At 49.3% G+C, this 19,131-nt stretch overlaps 1 protein-coding gene across 1 annotated transcript in view; it reads right to left on the bottom strand.

Moving 5' to 3' along the window:
• KLHDC4 (kelch domain containing 4) overlaps positions 1 to 18,673 on the bottom strand; it is a 46,368-nt gene extending 27,695 nt beyond the window's left edge. Inside the window, 5 exon segments of the mRNA XM_032389871.1 lie at positions 703 to 839; positions 11,840 to 11,938; positions 12,668 to 12,746; positions 16,481 to 16,572; positions 18,523 to 18,673. Of these exon segments, the coding sequence (XP_032245762.1) occupies positions 703 to 839; positions 11,840 to 11,938; positions 12,668 to 12,746; positions 16,481 to 16,572; positions 18,523 to 18,621 (506 nt within the window). The 5' untranslated portion in view covers positions 18,622 to 18,673.
• Positions 18,674 to 19,131: the final 458 nt, after the last annotated feature.

Below are 19,131 nucleotides of genomic sequence, written 5' to 3'. Positions count from 1 at the left end.
GTGTGCGTGGCCCTGGCCACACGGCGTGTGCACCCCCGAAGAATCAAGCCAACTAACCCTACTTTCCATCTGTCATTCTTCCGACGTGCGGCTGTGACCGGCGGTGAATGTGCAGTACACATGTGACAAACCCATTATCAATGTCAAAGACAAGGGCAGACATCAAGCACCGGCGACGGCTGAGCCTGGTTTACTGAAGAGCAGCAAGAAAGCTCTCCCCATCCCTCCTCTCCTCTTCCCAGCTCTGCTATTTCTAGGTCGACTAGACCTCAGAAGAGCGCTCCCTTGTAGTGAATACCACAGGTCCACTGCCAACAAGCTGAAACCCAGAGCTGCCTCCAAAGGGATCCACAGATGGCCCGGGAGGGGAACTGCATTCCGGACGGTCCACGTAGGTGCTGAGGGTGGATGGGAAAACTAGCAGGGATAATGCGCTGCTCCCAGCGAGGCCGGAAACGCCTTCAACAAAGTCAGGTGGTCAGGTGGCTGTCGCCAGGCCGGACTTCTCTGAGAAGGGTCTAGAGAAAAAGGCGAGCTCTCCCCTGCCTTCAGTCACCAGCGAGACTGGCCGCTCAGGGCTCTGCAATCGTGCTCCACAGAGCCCCAGAATTCCAAGGGCTAGGACTGCGTCACCGTGAACGCAGAATGGCGCATAGGACAGGAGCCAGGCCCAGAGGTCAGGCTCACTACCCAGCGCCTCACCTCACTTGCTCCCAGGTCTTGGTGGCCAAGTGCAGCACCCAGAGATCCTTGTAGTGGTAGAACTGCTCTCCGTCGGGAGAAGCAAACTCCCCTCCAAAGATCCACAGCTGTCCTCCACCCTGAGGCACCACCACAGCCTGTTAGAAGAAAGGGACAGGTCAGGGCCGCCAGGCAGCTCTCAGCCAGCTCCGCGTCCCCAGGATCCACCAGAGCACGACACATGGTGGCCGTAGCCAGCACCCACACTCAGTGATCACCTTCCCCTGCGTTTGAGGGGAAGATTCCTCAGAAATCCTGCATTCAGGGCACCTGGGTGGCTCAGTTGGTTAAGCGACTGCCTTCGGCTCAGGTCATGATCCTGGAGTCCCTGGATCGAGTCCCGCATCGGGCGAGGAGTCTGCTTCTCCCTCTGACCCTCGCCCCTCTCATGTGCTCTCTCTCATTCTGTCTCAAATAAATAAATAAAATCTTAAAAAAAAAAAAAAAAAAAGAAATCCTGCATTCAGCAAATCCTCCGAAGTCAAACACCTACCACACGTCCAGGTATCCCTAGGTTGCAAAAGAGATTCAGACAACCCCAGATCCCGTTAAAATGGACACAGCTGTGTCAAACGTTCACAAGAGATCTAACACAAACTGATATTTATCTCTACGAGCCTGAAGCACAACAGCAAAGGCAAGCGAAAGCGGTGAGAACAGCACCCCTGGGCCGCACATCCCGGAGGCTCGGGCAGTCCCACACCGTGGGCACAGGAGAGGCCGGGGCAGCAGGGGAGCCAGGCTGACCAGGCACGTGCAGCACCAGGCTTTGAAGACCGACGTGGGCATATTTCAAGTACGACAGGGCTGGGGTGCCTGGGTGGCTCAGTCGGTGAAGCGGCTGCCTTCCGCTCGGGTCATGGTCCCTGGGTCCACTGATCAAGTCCCACATCGGGCTCCCTGCTAAGTAGGGAGCCTGCTTCTCCCTCTCCCGCTCCTGCTCGTTCTCTCAAATAAATAAAATCTTAAAAAAAAAAAAAAAAGTGTGACTGGGCTCAGCAGAGTATCAAAGCTCTCAGAGAACAATGGTCCTGGGGCACATCTCATACACCAACGCACCCATCTGAGTGGGGAGGCGAGTGAGGATGGGAACTCCAGGGTTCAGGTCACTTCCCATACATGCCCAAGGTTACTACCTCAACGAAAATGAGGCAAGAACACCCAGCACCCCAGAAATACAAGCATGGAAGCACACGATTTGCCCAGGGGAGACTGGGAATCACATGCTGGGTCCCCCATAAGAGCGGAAAAATCAAGTCAAAGCATGTGATTAAAGAGCATGTGTCAGGCGCCTGGGTGGCTCAGTTGGTTAAGCGACTGCCTTCGGCTCAGGTCATGATCCTGGAGTCCCGGGATCGAGTCCCACATCGGGCTCCCTGCTCAGCGGGGGCTCTGCTTCTCCCTCTGACCCTCCCCTCTCTCATGTACTCTCTCTCTCTCAAATAAATAAAATCTTAAATAAATAAAAAATAAATAAAAAAATAAAAAGCATGTGTCAAAGCAAGTCAAAGCATTCTGATTTTCCAGAAAAGGGAAAATATCGTGTAAGGGAATGTATTTCAGATAGCTAAAATAAGAGTGAATGCTACTCCACATAAGTCGACCCGTATAGATGCAAATAAACACCCATTCGGAGAATTCTAAAGGCGATTTCTAGACGATCTGGTCCAGGGCTTTGAGCTGTGAAGGAGGAGACCTCTTCTCCAAACACAAGCTTCAGTACAGACTAACAGGTGGTGCGAGTGACACTGGAAGCCCCTGCCCAGAACCCCAAAACCCATGCCCCTTCTCACCCTGCGGACACTCTGCTCCCGAGGCCGCACGTCACTGCAGAATGCCTGGCCTCTGGGAGCTTGCTGCAGGCTACGTGCGAATGACCCACGACCGCCTGAACCCACCAGAGCCACACCCACTGGTCGCCCAGTGACGGGGAGTCCTGCTCCCTTGAGATCTCGTCCGATGACACACCACCTGGTGGGCAGCATGATGTCAAGGACAGTTGTGATCTGGCTGGTTTTACCGTGAGGTCAGATGATCTGGAAACCGCGTGCCTGAGGGGACAGACTTCACAGAAGTGACCACGCAAGCACCCTGCAAACCGAGCTGTGACAGAGCAGAGGCCGGGCCGGTCCACGTGCGGTCACCAACCATGGGTACCCGGCAACGGAGTCAACACACAGGCGCGTCCTTCACACCAGAGGGGCCTTCTTGCCGGGAGCTCAGAAGCAGTGGCCGTGGCCGCAGGCAGCATGGCGGGGATGGGGGAATAGGTCCGGAGCCGTGGGGACCCCACAAGGCCGCCTTAAAAAGCGCACACTGGGTGGGTCGGGCAGTGGCTCTCAGGAGGCCCTGTCCCAGGGCACCCGCGGAGCACCCCAAAGCTCCTACAACAACGCAGGTCCTTCGCCCTACCTGGCACCTGAGAACACTGCAGAACTGGGCTCTGTCACCAATGCCAGTCCTGCCCTGCACTAACTGGGGGTCCTGGTGGCATATTGAGGGTGACACGGCCCTCTCCACTCCCATTTTAATCTGTTTTGTATGTGCTCTCTCAGCACAGATGACCACCCTATGAAGAGATGAGCCAGTTTCCTAGCACCCTAAAACACCAGTCCGTGTGTGGGGAAGACATGATCGTTGCAAACCACTAAAGCAGACGCGATGATCCGCTGAGGCCCAATCGAACACTTTTCTGAGTTTGGTGAAGTTAGGTGGTACATTCACGCTACACAACACAAAGGCGCTGAGGTAGGACGTTAGAGAAGTCCAGCTATCGTACAACGCACACACGGTGGATTTGCATGCACGGATGAGCAGTCCAACAGGAAATACAAACATGCAGAAATATGAATTATGTGTTTATTTTTTTTAAGATTTTATTTATTTGAGAGAGAGAGCACACGTGCATACGAGCACAAGCCGGGGGTGGGGGGTGGGGAGCAGACTCCCCGCTGAGCAGGGAGCCCGACGCAGGACTCGATTTCAGGACCCAGGACCATGACCTGAGCTGAAGGCAGACGCTTAACCGACTGAGTCACCCAGGCGCCCCCAAATTACGTGTTTAGACAAGAGATGCAAAAATACAAATTAATAGTTCTGGAAAAATGGACAATGGACTTAGTTTCCTTTTTAATTCTTTTCATAATGAATATTTATTACTTAATCAGTTTTTTCATTCCTTTTTTTTTTAAAAGATCGATTTGAGAAAGCGTGCATGCACATGGGGCAGAGGGAAAAAAATCCCAAGCAGACTCCCCGCTGAGGGCAGAGCCCAAAGGGGCTCGATCCCACAACCCCGAGGATCATGACCTGGGCCAAAACCAAGAGTCGGACACTTAACGAACTGAACCACCCAGGTGCCTCGGTTTTTTCAGTCATACTGAAAAAATGAAGTCAAACTCCAGGCAAGAAGAGCTCTGTCTTCCACATCCCATCCCCCACTTGCCGGCAACAGCAGGCCCAGCACAGCGGGAACTCTGGAAGCTGCACGAAGGTGGGTCTACGGTCAGCAGCCTCATAGTTTCATCTAACCTCCTCCTCAAAGACTGTGAACACCAAGAGAAAAGTTCACATAGTAATCAAGAGAAGACTAAAACTACAAAGAGCCCAGGCATCAAACCTGCCCTTCTGACCAAGAGGGACCAACGTGCAGCACAGCAGCCTGCCTCCGTCAACAAGGGGAACACCGGACCATCCACGAAGCAGCTGCAAGCAGACAGCAGGAAGGGCAGGACCGTGCTCCCGAGAGATGGCAAACGGGCAGAACGAGCCCTTCGACTCTGGAGGCACTTCCTGCACCTGACGCAGGGAAAGGAGCGCAGCAGGGCAGCTGGTCTTACTGAGCTGAGGAGACAAAGGTCAGAGCTCAGGGATGCGGAGGGCTGCTGGTTTGCAGGGCAGAACACTGGAGACAGAGCACACTGCACATCCACACAGGGGCCCCACTGGAGCCTTCCAACCCCAAGCTGCACAGCTGCAGGGCACGACCACAGGAGGCTGGGCAAACACCCACCAGGGCGAAGCTGAAAGCCTGCAAACAACCCGGGCTTACAAGAGGCTCGGAGACCAACAAGTTCCAACCAGACAGTGTGAAAAGTATCACTGAGCACCCAGGGCATTCGGTGGAGACCCCGGAAAGGCCACACCCTGAGGCTAGGCCATCCAGAGGGAAAGCCTCAAGAGGATCACGATGATCTGCCGGTGACTGAACCGTGTGCCAGGACAAATCTCATCCTTCACTGAGAGATGAGAACAAAACCCAGACCGTCAACGGGCAGCATTTGCCGATCTAGCCAGGTGCTACCGCGTGCCGGGAGCACCCTTGGCATCCAACAGTACCTAACCATACATTCCGAGGGGGAAAATGTGACCCTTAGAAGTGTCAGCGAGCAGAAAGAGACCCAGAAGTAAGATGAGAGAATTAGTATACGAGGATGTGAGAACAGTTATAAACATGCCCAAAGATTTAAAGGAAAATATGAACATAATAGACATGGGAAGGGTAATCAAAAACCAATCTCTAGCGTGAAAAACACCATCCGTAAAATGAAAAATGCACAAGTTCACAGCACATCCACTGTGAAGGGCAATAAAAACTATCCAAAATGAAGCCAAAAAAGAAAAACACTGCAAGAAGAAAAAAAAAAAGGATTCACTGACTATTGGACAATATTAAACAGTCTAACATACATCTAACTGGACTCAGAAAAATCTCAAAGGTACATCAAAATCAAACTGCTAAAATGCCAAAGGGAAACAGAAAATCATTTAAGCAGTCTTAGAGGAGGAAATAGACACGTTAAATACAGGAGAACGAAAATGAAAATGACCACTAACCTCTCATTAGGACAATGTAAGCCAGGAACCGGAACATCTTTCAAGTGCTGTCAGTCTAGAATTTGCTATCTAGCAAGCACATCATGAAAAATTAAAGTAAAATGAAGACATTTCCACTTAGAAAAAAAAGCTGAAAAAAATTGGTATCAGCAAACCTGCACTTCAAGAAACAGTAAATGAAGTTGTAGACTAAAGAACATTACCAGATGAAAACGGAGGAATGAAGTGTCCCAGAAACAGTAAACCAGTAAATCAATATAAGATATTTTTTTCTCTCGTTTTAAGATTTCTTTACGTAATAACCGTCTAAAGCAAAACCAGTAACATGTATTGTGGGGATAACAACACAAAGGATAGAAGAAAATGTGGGTATTCTACTGTAAAGTTCTAACAGTTTTTGGGAAGTGGTATTTGAAGGGAGACTGTCCTAAGTTAAAGATGTGTATTGCAAACTCTGGAACAAGCATGAAAACAAAGACGAGGGACAGCTCATAAGCCGACAGAAAAGATAAAGAATGGATATTAAAATACAATCAACCCAAAAGAAGCAGGGAAATAGCAAAAAGGAATACAGAACAGGTGAGACAAATAGAAAACAAACAACAATATCAAAGACATTACTGACTGCCATGTCAATAATCACATTAAACGTAATGGACAGGGACGCCTGGGTGGCTCAGTTGGTTAAGTGTTTGACTCTTGATTTCCGCTCAGGTCTCAATCTCAGGGTTTTGAGTTCAAGCCCCATGCCCAGTGTGAGGCTTACTTATAAATGAATGAATGAATGAATGAATGAAATAGACAAATACACCAATTAAAAAACAACTGTCATAATGGATAAAAAGACCCAACAACAGTGCTGTTCATAAGAAATGCACTTTATTTTTTTAAAAGATTTATTTGAGAGAGAGAGAGCGTGAGCCCAAGCAGGGGGAGTGGCAGGCAGAGGGAGAAGCAGGCAGAAGCAGGCTCCCCGCTGAGCAGAGAGCCTGATGTGGGACTCGATCCCAGGACCCTGGGATCATGACCTGAGCTGAAGGCAGATGCTTAACCGACTGAGCCACCCAGGCGCCCCAAGAAATGCACTTTAAATGTAAAGACGCAAATGGATGTAAAGAATGAAAACAGTTATGCCACGTAAACACTAACCCTAAGAAACGTGAGGTGGCTGTGCGAATAGCAGACAAAGGATACGTCAGGAGATTAGCAGGGATGAGGCAGTAAGGATAGGGAAGGTGTGAACAATAACAACCCACCTGACCTAACAGGACACCATATCCAACAACTAGAGACCGTACGTTCTTCTCCAATACACACCAAAGATATACCAAGATACGTATGTTAGGCCAAAGCACAGGTCTCAAAAATTTTAAAAGGTCTGCAATCACACAGTGCTCTCTGACTGCCACGGCATTAGATAATAACAACAAAAAGAAACCCAGGAGATACCCAAGTATCTGTAAATTAACAAACACACTTCTAAGTAGTCTAACGCATGGGTCAAATAAGACATCCACAAACCAATTAGATCACTTCAATCTGAATGATAAAAGGCAATAAAATATGTGGGATGCAGCTAAAGCACTGCCTAGAGGAAACATATGGCTTCAAATGCTTATATTAGAAAAGATGATTTAAAATACATGTTCTACATTTCCACCTTAAGAAAGTGGAAAAGGCAAATCAAACCCAAAGTGAAAGGAAACAATAAAGAACAGAAATTATTAAAAAAAGAAAAACGTATAAACATTTAGACAACTGTATAAATTGAGAGAAAAAAAAAATCAGTGAACCCCATGTCAAGAAAAATAGGAATTCTACAGAAACACAACTTCTGTTTGGGATCCAGTGTTGAGATTTTGAGTCACACAGAACTTTCTCCACCTTTTAAGAATGATTTCAAAACCACTACATGACAAGTACGAGGCAAATTACTTTCCTACCAACTTCAAACTAGACCTATCTTTTAAAGATTAGAAGGCACTTTAACCACTTAACACAACCCCAGTCATCCGATAAAACTAGGAAATTCAAGTCTAAGAAATCAAGCAAAGGGCCAGTCACGAGCATGCGGCTCACAGAGCGAGGTCGGACACCTAGCTAGGGCTCCGCGTCTCCAGTTCACATCAACACACAGCAAGCCTGAGAGAGAAGCCTTTCCAATGTACCAGCTAAAGACAGGTTATGATAAATTACGTCTGCACTTCCTGCTAAATTACATTTTTTTTAAGGTTCTTAAGAAAATCTATAATAAAGAAAATCTCCCTTTACTTGCCAGCCCTAAAGATGAAGAAAATGGGTTTTAGGGTAAATTAAATTCATCTTGTTTTATTCCCCTTCTGCAAAAAAAAAAAAAGTACGGGCATTACACGTGTGGTGGCACCTTGTCACGTTACTGAGGATGTTCAAACTGAAACATCTGTAACAGCGTTTTCTAGGGAAACTAGTTTGCACGCCCGTACTGAAATGCACAGAAGTCACACGACTGTGCAGATACACCTCCAGCAAGACATGTTTTACAAGTCTAGTTATTTCAAATAACCCGCCCCATTCAAATATTTTTAAGACGATCTGTGAGTAAAAACAATACACAGCTCTATATCAAAGTAACTAAGAAAAAGATAAAAAAAAAAGAAAAGTTCTTGGCTACGGAAAGAATAAGGAACAAAGTGGTTCATTTGGGAATTAGCAATAGGATCTTACAATTCCAACCTAAAAGTTTCAGTCTCATCCAAGTTAAATTTTCAAATTCCTTCTATTTCATAACTGGTTTTTTTTTTTATTTGACACAGAGAGAGACAGCGAGAGAGGGAACACAAGCAGGGGGAGTGGGAGAGGGAGAAGCAGGCTTCCCGCCGAGCAGGGAGCCCGATGTGGGACTCGATCCCAGGACCCTGGGACCATGACCTGAGCCGAAGGCAGACGCCTAACGACTGAGCCACCCAGGGGCCCCTATTTCATAACTGTTAAGTGAGTGAAAGGGAAAGTAGTAAGAAAGGGATCTAATCCAGGTCACGGATCCGTGCCAAATTTCTCCAAGAACTGATTTTTATTAAGGTCACTGTCAGTTAAAGCTGATCTCAGAATAAACACACTGTACTCTAAAATGTCCTGCAGCAGAAGAAAAAAATTTGCCAGAAGATACCCACAAAATGTACATTCACCTCAAAACATAACACAAAAATAATACATTCAGGGCCCAGTAAGAAGATCGTAAAGAGTTTACGTTTTAAAAAGAAGTCTAAGCACTAATGAAATGACTTCCTACGATATCCTAAAATACGGATTCTTCTTACGGAAGACATCAAGGCATGGGCTGGACCACCCGGTAGCTCCTCACGACAGGCCTGGCCGACTGGACAGGGAAGTGAGGTCACTGGGCTGGAAGCTTCCCTACTCAGCAAGCTTACCCCCCTAGGCCCTCTCCTGAGTGATTAACTTGCATATTTGGGAAATTAAACAATAAAACTAAAACAACGTTAAGTGTATACATATTCACGCACACATGCACCCAGCGGTTTGGAAGTTACTGCTGAAGCTGACAGCTGGGCCCCACAAAGACAAAGCACGGCCGCACCACTCCAGGGGCGAGGTAACAGCACCTCGCTCTGACCTGTCCCACGAGGCTGTGTGCCGCCCAGGCACTTGGGTCTGCTTACTGTTGCATTAACTGGAGTCAAGTCACATCTGGAAAACCCTAAGTTCCCCACTCTGCCTCCAAATGCCAAAAAAAGCCCATCAGAATCCAAAGTAACAGACTCGGAACGGATTTGACAGCAGCTTCAGCTTTGTGAAAGTGGGGGTCCGAAAAATGCATGAGGCCATCAGGACCAGAGAAAACCCAAACCATGGGACATCGTCAGGAAAGGCAAATTGGTCTTTTTTGTTGCCGTATCCCAGCCCCAGAAGGGTGCCTCGAATGTACAAGATGCCTCCTATTTCCTGAGGGAGCAAGCCAGGACCCCCGCAATGCCTGCTCCCGGGGACTGAGCCGCAGCCAGGACCCAGATGGAGGTGACACTTCTGCAGCTCCAATGGACCACTGTGGAATTCTGCTGATCTCACGAAGAAAGATCTCTTACACGTGAACCCCTCTCCAGAAACTACTTACTGCTCATTAACGCACCAGGCTGGTAAGAACACAGAGGATGTTTTTAACCATCAACTGTTTTCTATTTTAGGAGAGAACACCTTTTGTTTCATGTGAGTTTTAGTGACTACTTTGGGAGAAACCATCCAGGGATCAAGAAGACATGATCTCACGACTGCCACCTCCTTGTCACCTGTCCCCGCAGTTCTCAGTGGCCCCCTCCTGCTGGTGGTGGCATCCTCACGGTCTAGGCAGAGCTGTGTGACGGCGTCCTCCTCTCCCCCAGAAGACGGGGTGCCAAGAAGAGCAGCGAGTCGCTGAAGCCTGCACACATCCAGCCAAACACACCCAGCAGGCGCCACCGCCCTTTCCTGTCCCTCACTGGGCTGTGTTCTCGTAGAAAAGCCACCTAAACTCTCAAATTACACACTAAAATCAACTTCACCCCCCAGAACTCCAGAATCTAGAAGAGAAAGAATGGTGTACATGCAGGCTTCCTCTTTCCACCCCCCGTGCCTCAGTTAAAGAGAAGATAAAGAACATGACCTCGGACATCACACTGAACAAGTCTGTAAGAAGGAAGGTTTTAGGTCGCAGAATTCAATGTCGTAGAATTTGGACTGTAATGACCTTCAGGCCAAAGACTTTACAACCAATTTTCTGTTTCCTGTGGCTCTGATTCATTGTGAAATTCAGAGAAAACAGCGAACCAACCTTAATTACAAAGATATTATTAAGTCCCAGACTAGGAAAGTCCTCCTAAGGCATGCATATGAATCAGAGCCTGCTGAGCACTCTGGCAAAATAATTGCATTTAAAAATCACAAAGACTTTTATACTTATTCTTCAAGGACACAGTTAATAACTATGATTAAAATGGATAAGAAAACAAACTCAAAAGAAGCCCCTGAGCCCACATCACGTGACACGGGCCCAGAGTGGGACTGCTCCATCAGAACGTGAGCATTCTTGGGGTCCAGGAATCCAAGGAGTTATCTGGAAGGGCTGGGGACATGGAGAGATCATGGCTGGGACAGGACAGGACTCGTCCTCAGCTTGGAGGACTGGGGCAGATCATGCATTCTCAAGAACTAGGGCAGTCTCTGGTGAACAGATCAAACTTCAAGATCCCATTATTTAGGACACCTGGGTGGCTCAGTGGGTTAATAAACATGTGCCTTCAGCTCAGGTCGTGATCCCAGGGTCCTGGGATCGAGTCTCGCATCAGGCTCTCTGCTCAGGGAGCCTGTGCTCTCTCTCTCTCTCTGACAAATAAATAAATAAAATCTTTAAAAGAAAAAAAGGATCCATTACTTATTAAAATCCAAGCTTACTAAGATCGTACTGCTAAACCTGCAAGTACATTCTTCTTTTCCAAAAGACAAACCAGTCCAAATGCCTGCCAGTCTCTATGTGTAGTTCAGACAGGCAGGTCCTCCTCTCAGACCCAGTTTCAGATCAGCAGGCTACCCGTGAGCAGAGAACCCAAGAAAGGATCCCACGTACTGTGGAGGGATGCTTCACTCGCACCACAAAAGGCTCGTACAATCTTCTTTCTCCATGCTGAAAACGTATCACTCATTCAAATTATTTTCTGCGCCATGACACTGTTCCCAGTCCAGGGTTAGGACAATGAACAGGAAATACAAGGGCCCGTCCTTGTGGAGTTACAGAACTGGACAGGGGCAGCAGCTCTGACAGAGCTCCCCAGGGAAGCAGAAACCAGCCAACAACAGGCTGACTTCAGCACCCTGCACTATCTCTGGTTATGACCCATTTCGTGCCTCAATGACCACCCTGGAGCATTCCGTTTCTCTGGAGGAACTCCACTCGGTAGCCACCAGGTCTGGGTCCTGCGGGAGCCTGTCACTCCGACGCAGGAGGAGAACCCTGCCGCGGGGCTGCTGTGTGCTAGGCACCACACAACGCAGGTTTACCTGGGCTCTCTCCCATGCTCTTCAGGCCACTTGGAGAAGGTGTGCACCTCCGTCTCATAAGTGAAGACACTGAAGAGCAAGAAGCTTACCAATGCGTTCAAGTCAGTGACAGCAAGTGTGACCATGTGTAAGCCCCCCTGCCTTCTCTACCAGGCCACCTGTCGTCTACCAACTCCACGAGCACAGAACAGACCCTCACAGGTAAAGAAGGCGGAGGGTCAACATGGACACATACCTGGTGAGCACAGCGCCTTGGAGGTGGATTGGGGATCTCCACTTTGGTCCAGGAGTCCTTCCTGATATTGTAGATGTACAGTTCATTATACACAAATGTCTGCAAAAAGGAAGAGGGACTTCGTGTCATCAATGAAGCCTCCATGCAAGTGACAGTAAGTGGAAAGCAGGATCTCAATCACTAGTTTTCCCCAGGAAATGGGTTTCCTAAAGCCACGTAAATCATACCAATGCAGGAAGCCTGTGGCTGGGCCCCTCGGATCCTTTGGGATAATGACAAAGAAAAAAACTGTCTGCCCACCATGCCTATTAGCACGTAAGGTACCAAGATCCTTTGCTGCCCGGCAAGTCATCTCTCAAAGTCAAGCCTGGTTCTTAAAGGATGAGAATTGAGAGTGGGAGATGAACAAGTTAAGTCAAACTCACAGGGATCCTCAGCATGGAGGGAAGGCAAACTCAGGCTTTTCTAAATGTTTCACACACAATTCTGAAACACAGGTCTGTCTGGCCTGCTCAAAAATGAAAATTAGCTCTACAATTTATCAGCACTTTCTTCCACTATTCAAAACAACTCTGAAACCCATCATGAGCATATGAATAATCAACCCAAGTGAGCAGTGTGCTGGTCGATCTCAAGCAGGCAGTAAGAGCAGTGACTCTAAAGCTCACTGAAGGATCCTGGTGGCTTCTCAAGGACAAGGTCGCATGCCAGTCCTACAGGCTCAGGAGGTGGGACCAATGCATATTTGATATCATGGCTTTAAACTAATTTTACTCAAAATGAGACGCATGAAAATTTGAGGAGAAAAGAAAAAAATATATACTTTACTTTTTGGCCATTGAAATATTCACCTCCGAAAAGGATTAATTCGTCTTTCTCAGGATGAGCAGAGAGTGAGGCATGTAACCTACAAGAGACAGAAGCAGCAGTTCAACACACAATCCAGCCACGTGGCGCCCAGCTGAGAGCCGGCCTCCTTTCCGCCAGAGGGCCGTATCAGCTCCCCAGACTTCTGTGAAAGACAAGCCTGGCCCTGGGAACGGAAGCTAAGGCCCCCAACCCTTAAAATCAACCTCACAGCCACAACACCAGGAGAGCCCCGGACCTGGGTGACTCACACAGCATTTGGGTAAAAACCATCAGGCAGTGAGAAGTCTAAGTGTTCCTAATTTAAGTGCCACATTTCCCACAGCTAACTTTTTACAGGTCTATCCTCTTAAATCACAATCAAAACTGTTCCATAGGGACGCCTGGGTGGCTCAGTTGCTTAAGCATCTGACTTCAGCTCAGGTCATGATCCCAGGGTCCTTTGGATCGAGCCCCGCATTGGGCTCCCTGTCAGCAGGGAGCCTGCTTCTCCACTCCCTCTGCCTCTCCCCACTGCTCATGCTCTCTCTCGCTCTGCACTCTCTCTCCAGTAAGTAAGTAAAGTAAGTAAAATAAGTAAGTAAATAAGTAAATAAGTCAGTAAGTAAATAAACAAATAAGTAAATCTTTCACTGTTTAAAAAGTCCAGTACTTAAACATTGCAATATGTATCCAGATAGCTTCCACCTAAAAAACACAAATAGCTTCCTACTTGTATCACACATGAGGACAAAAGACCAGCTAAAAGGAAACTTTAAATACACGTGGACCATCTCAGTAGAAAGTAAGACAGTGATGGGGGTGGGAGGGCAGGACAAACAATCACTGGAAAATCCCCTTCTTTCAAAATCCCTCATGTGGACTTCCTCAGGGGGCAGACTATAACAGTAATTTCAGAAGATACTTCGTAAAGGAAGACAAAGGTTTCAAGGTCAGATAAGTTTGAGAAATTGGACAACTCTTTCTCTTGGAAATTTACTGTACACAAAAACATTCTATAGGTTTAGAAAGTTTGCCGTAAAGAAACCAATGTTATAAAATAGGACTATGCTGGGGCATCTGGGTGGCTCAGTGGGTTGAGAGTCTCTTAATTTCAGCTCAGGTCGTGATCTCAGGGTTGTGAGATCGAGCCCTGTGCTCGGTGTGGAGTCTGCTTGAGATTCTCTCCCCCTCTGCCCCTCCCTCTGCTCATGCTCTCTCTCCCTAAAATAAATAAATCTCAAAAAAAAAAAAAATTGGACTACATCGTGGAAAACAGTCTCACAGTTAAACACAGAATTAGCACATGACCCAGCAATTCCACTCCTAGGTACGTGCCAAAGAAACCTGTAAACAGGGACTCGAAGAGACACCTGCATGCCCACGTTCACTATAGCACTACTCACAGGGGCCCAAAGGTGGAAACAACCCAAGGGTCTATCGACAAGATGAAAGCGGTGCATCCATACAATGGAGTATTATTCCGTCTTAAAAAGGAATGGAGTTCAGGTTCATGCTACAACATGGATGAACCTTAAGGACATTATGCTAAGCAAAAGAAGCCAGACACAAAAGGACAGCCGTTGTGAGACTCCACTTATATGAAATATCTAGAAGAGGCAAATCAAACACCAGGAAGTAGTGGTCACCAAGGGCCAAGAGGAGGGGCATGGGGAGTGACAGCTCATGGGTCCAGAGCACCATGAATGTAAGGAATCCCACTGAACAGCACAATTAAAAATGGTTAAAATGGGAAAGTCTATGTTAGATATATTTTACCACAGTTTCTTAAAAATTTCAAAAGGAAACCATCTGTTTCCCAAAGTTAACTCCAAATATTTTTTTCCACTTAACACCTATTAAAATTTTCTGGGGAAAATTAACAAGCACAGCTAGGAAACAGTAATCCAAGTCAGGCACAGAGCCCCCACAGGGTCCCCACAGGGTCCCTGCCCCCCACACCCAGCCACACACACCCCCTCTGTCATGCACATGGGCACCCTGAGGCTCTGATGCACCTGGTCTACGGTCCTTGCTTCCCCATTAAATTACATCACAGCCAATACCTGGGAATACAGACACTCACAAAACTTGGTAATTTTCATGGTTTTTCCTATAATACGGTGGAGGAGCAGGGCGGGAGAAGTTACTAAGGTTACTGACTGAAAGATCTCATCGTATCTCAGCTCCATCAGAAAGCATTCCCAGCTGACCAGGGAAGCACCAAGGTTCCTAATTATATCCTAACATTAAATCTGGCTTTTTAGGCACATTACTTTAGGAAAGTTTTTAAATGTCACCAAAAGGCGGCGGGGTTGGGGGGAAATCAATCCACATTCAGAATGGCTTCCCTCAGGGGTGCTGTAGGTACGAAGCCTTCACGATCTCAAGGACTCACTTGCTTTAACCACTCCAAGGACAATGTGTGTCTACCACATGTGTAACTTCTGTGTGGCCCCTGGGATAACACGCCAAATACAGGGGAAAGTACATCCCGCTTCCTGATGTTGTTTCTTACGTGAAGACAGGGACAACTCGCAACTCCGGGAGCTGCTGGATCACGCTTTGTGTCACCCCGTTCTGCACAGGGGCCACCATGTCGTCCCCCCATCTCTGGACAGGGGAGACTAAACCCCGTGTCTGAGGCGGTGGGATTTGGGCATCAGAGGCACGACCGGCAGCCCCCTCCTGACATGCTGGACCTGGGCCTCCACTCGGGCTGGTGGCAGCTCTAGTAAGATTAATCTCATTTATGTGGCGCCTGGGTGGCTCAGTCATTAAGCGTCTGCCTTCGGCTCAGGTCATGATCCCAGGGTCCTGGGATCGAGCCCCACATCGGGCTCCCTGCTCTGCGGGAAGCCTGCTTCTCCCTCTCCCACTCCCCCTGCTTGTGTTCCCTCTCTCGCTGTGTCTCTGTCAAATAAATAAATAAAATCTTAAAAAAGAAAAAAAAAGATTAATCTCATTTCTGACAGCAACACTAGTAAGATTAATTTTTATTCTGAGGGAAAGGAAGCGAATTATTTCTCAACCAAACCAGTCTCGTGTGCTTGTGAAGTTAATGCATTTCCCCTTCTCTGAAGGTGGTATCTTTTCTAGGGTCATTTGGCCTTTCCTGATTCCTAACTCAATGCATTCAGGGTTTTCCCTCTAACCTGTCAGTAGCAAATACAAGAATTAGAGGGCCCTAAATCAACTTTTAACACACCTGGAATTCAGAAGCTGAGAGGACAGCAATTGACACAGAAGAGTAAGAAAGTGGAAAACCAAAGCCTGCTCATTTTGGCTCATTCCAAGTATCTGAAATCCTACAGAAGACTCTGGAGTTCTTCACGTAATTTACAAATTCATTTAAAATGACTTATACACGTTTATGTCTGAAAATCACACTTGTCATTACGAACAGCAACAAGAGACTGTGATCTGAAGTTCTACGCCTCTGACACACACTTCTGGAACATGTTAAGAACTGAAGAGCTCACTGGGGCAATGCTCTCGTCCGTGAACTGTGCTCAGCTGGACAGCTTCTGAATGGCACAATCCCTGCTGAGTAGCTGAGCCAGGGGACCTTGTTTCTGTGTTTGTGACAACAGATCTGAAAAGCCTCACTCCCATTCTTCAGAAGAAAAGTGAAAAAACTGTTTTGTGGGAGCTTATCTGGAATGGGAACGGGTTTTAATGAGGAAAACATTCCATGTGCCTGGTTATTTATGAAAACATGGTGCCAATTTAAAGTGGTTTTCCAATGTACACAAATCCATCAGACGCTCGAATGAAGGGTCCTTGCTGGCTTACCTTGGTGAAGGTGGGGGGCATGGTGTCTCCACGATCTGAGTCTTTGTAGCATCCAGTGTCTGGAAATGGGCTATCAGAGCTTCAAGGTCTTCCTAAAGGCAGACAAGCAGTCACACCTGAGACATGTTCTTAAATCCTCCTATGTGGTCAAAAACCTGTGTCAACCTTCCCACTTTGACCTGCCCGGGGTCCAGTCACATCCAGGAATGAGCACATGTTCCTCCCATTTCAAGGACACAGACTCTGACACTTGCAAAAATACTCAGAGCTTGACCCTACAAGCAGTTCTCTCGGAAGTACACATAGATGCACACACACTGCATATACCACCTCATTCCGAACCCTCACACTCCCCACAAAGGGCCTCCCGTTTTTCCAAGGTAAGCCTTCAAGTGCATAGCTGCTATGTGGCAGCTTCTACTTTTCTCGATATGGACAAACCAGGATCCAAAGGGGCTCTGCCAGTTTTCACCCTCATGGCGGTCCACAGAAGCAATCACTATCCTGCCACTTCTATGTGAGCAGTTGCCTAAAGGCTCTCCTATCGACCACCGCATCTCTAATGCAAAACCGCTGCCTCAGGTAGGCAAGGCAAATTCCTGACCCACTGAACTTTATGGAGACCTGGGTGAAGGGACTGACTGTTGGGAGTCACAGTTACTCCAGAGCGCCCCAGTGTCGTTCACCTGAGAGATTACCTTCCTGGGGGCAAAGGGCTTCAACACGCACAGTGTGGAAGGGGGAGGAACGTGTTGACACCCAAGTGGAGTTGTCAACCAGGTATCACGTGAGTTCTGTGGTAGGCAGAATTCCCAGTGCCCTCAGACGTGCCCTCAGGGCCCCATCCAGGAAATGATGGGATGCACTCTCATGATGAGGTTACATTATATGACGCAGTTGACTTTAAGAAAGGGAGAGTATGCTCTGTGGGCACGACCTCATCAGATGACCAGGGATCTTCAAGATCTGTTATGAGGGCTGATGAAGGCAACATGCAAAGTCCCAGGCCCCGGACCCGACAGACTCTCTCTCCCCACAGGGGAGCCCCTGTCATCCCCTAAGCACCGGGCTCTGCAGAGAGAGGGGAACACGAGTGAGAACCGGCTAACAGTTACTGGGTGCTTACTATGTGCCAAGCACTGTTCCAAAGATGCCCCACAAATTATCTTTCTGTGCCACGACCCGACCCAGGCCCGTGCAGTCACACGGGAGAAACTGAGGCACAGAGGTTGCACAGACAGGTCACACTCCTCTGAGGCCTTCCAGCTAGCTGCGGCAGAGAGGAGATGCAAACCCAGGCCCGTGGCTGCACAGGGAAGTGGAGAAGAACCTTACAACAGCAGAGCCCAGAGGAAGCAGGAGGAGAAGCCCGACCCCATTACTTGACAGATGAGGACACAGAGACACGAAAGGCTTTGGAGAAAAAAGGAGCAGTGTGGAGTCAGAGCTGGGAATTGGGAACACCTGGTCACGCTGTAGCTCGGCGCCCCTTCACAGCTGTGACTTGTTTCTGACCTCCTCACCATCAGCTGGGCGTGCCAAAGCTACCCGACTCACCCGGTGGTCAGGCTAAAGCCCAGGCAGCACAGCAGCCGCTCGTGAAGCACAAAGCACCCAGGTTAGGAAGCGCGCGAGCACCGCCAACAGAAAGCAGAACACTCCGCGCTAAACTCAGCACGGATCCATTTGCAGACCGGGCTTGGGGGCGGGGCAGCGGAGACCGAGAGACCGAGAGAGACGGAAAGGAGAGCCGGAGGGCGGGAGAGAGAAGACGGCGGCGTTCCCAAGAGCTGCTCCGGAAACCCCGCGGCTGCACTCGCTCCCACCGAAGCTCACGGCTCGGGGCTGCTGTGACGGGCACGTACCCTAAGGGTGAGGACAGAGGCTCGGAAGCTGAGGCCCTCGCCCCAGAGCTCACCGTCGCCGAGCCGCGCCCCAACCCGGCTCCTCCAGCCCCACCGGCCGAGGGAAGCCCGACGGGACCCGGGACCCCAGCGACTCGCGCGGAGGGCGCGCCGGGCCTGGCTGCCGGCCTCGCTCACCTCCTCCTTCCGCGAGCGCTTGGACACCTTCTTCTCCATTTTGGCAGCCGTCTTCTCCGCCCCACGGCCCTTCTTCTCCTTCTTGCCCTTCTTGCCCATCGCGCCGGTCCGACGTGGTCCCAGGACTCCCGGAGGGGCGGGCGGCGGAGCGCGGCGCGCCGGAAATACGTGCTCGCGGGGGCGGCGCGCGGACACGCGACACTTCCGCCCCGCCCCGCCCCGCCCCCGCACGCGCTTCCGGCAGGCGGGCCCGCACTCACGTGGCCCGGGGCTGGGTGTGCGGGGACCGCGGGGGGCCCTCGGGCTGTGAGGCGCGTCGCCGGGAAGCCGCCGGCTCCCCCCTCCCCCGGGGCCGGCCGGGGCGAGCCGTTGCTTGGCGCCCCGCACTTAGTGACCCAGTTGGGTGACACGGGGCGCGAGCCACCGTTGCTCTTCCTCGGACCCTCTTAGAATCAAATGACTGCTTCGACTTCACGCCCCGGAAGAACGTTCCTACACTTTAAGGGTTTACAGACTCAGGCGAGGACGGTCCCTCCTCCCGCACGACGAGGGCCGCACGCGGCCTCAGGCGCTCAGGGTGCCTGCCTCCCGCCGTCCCCCGAGTTCCCT

The sequence above is a fragment of the Phoca vitulina genome, unplaced genomic scaffold, assembly GCF_004348235.1.
Source record: "Phoca vitulina isolate PV1807 unplaced genomic scaffold, GSC_HSeal_1.0 scaffold56, whole genome shotgun sequence".
NCBI classification, from domain to species: domain Eukaryota; kingdom Metazoa; phylum Chordata; class Mammalia; order Carnivora; family Phocidae; genus Phoca; species Phoca vitulina.
This window is presented reverse-complemented; position numbering and strand designations above follow the sequence as displayed.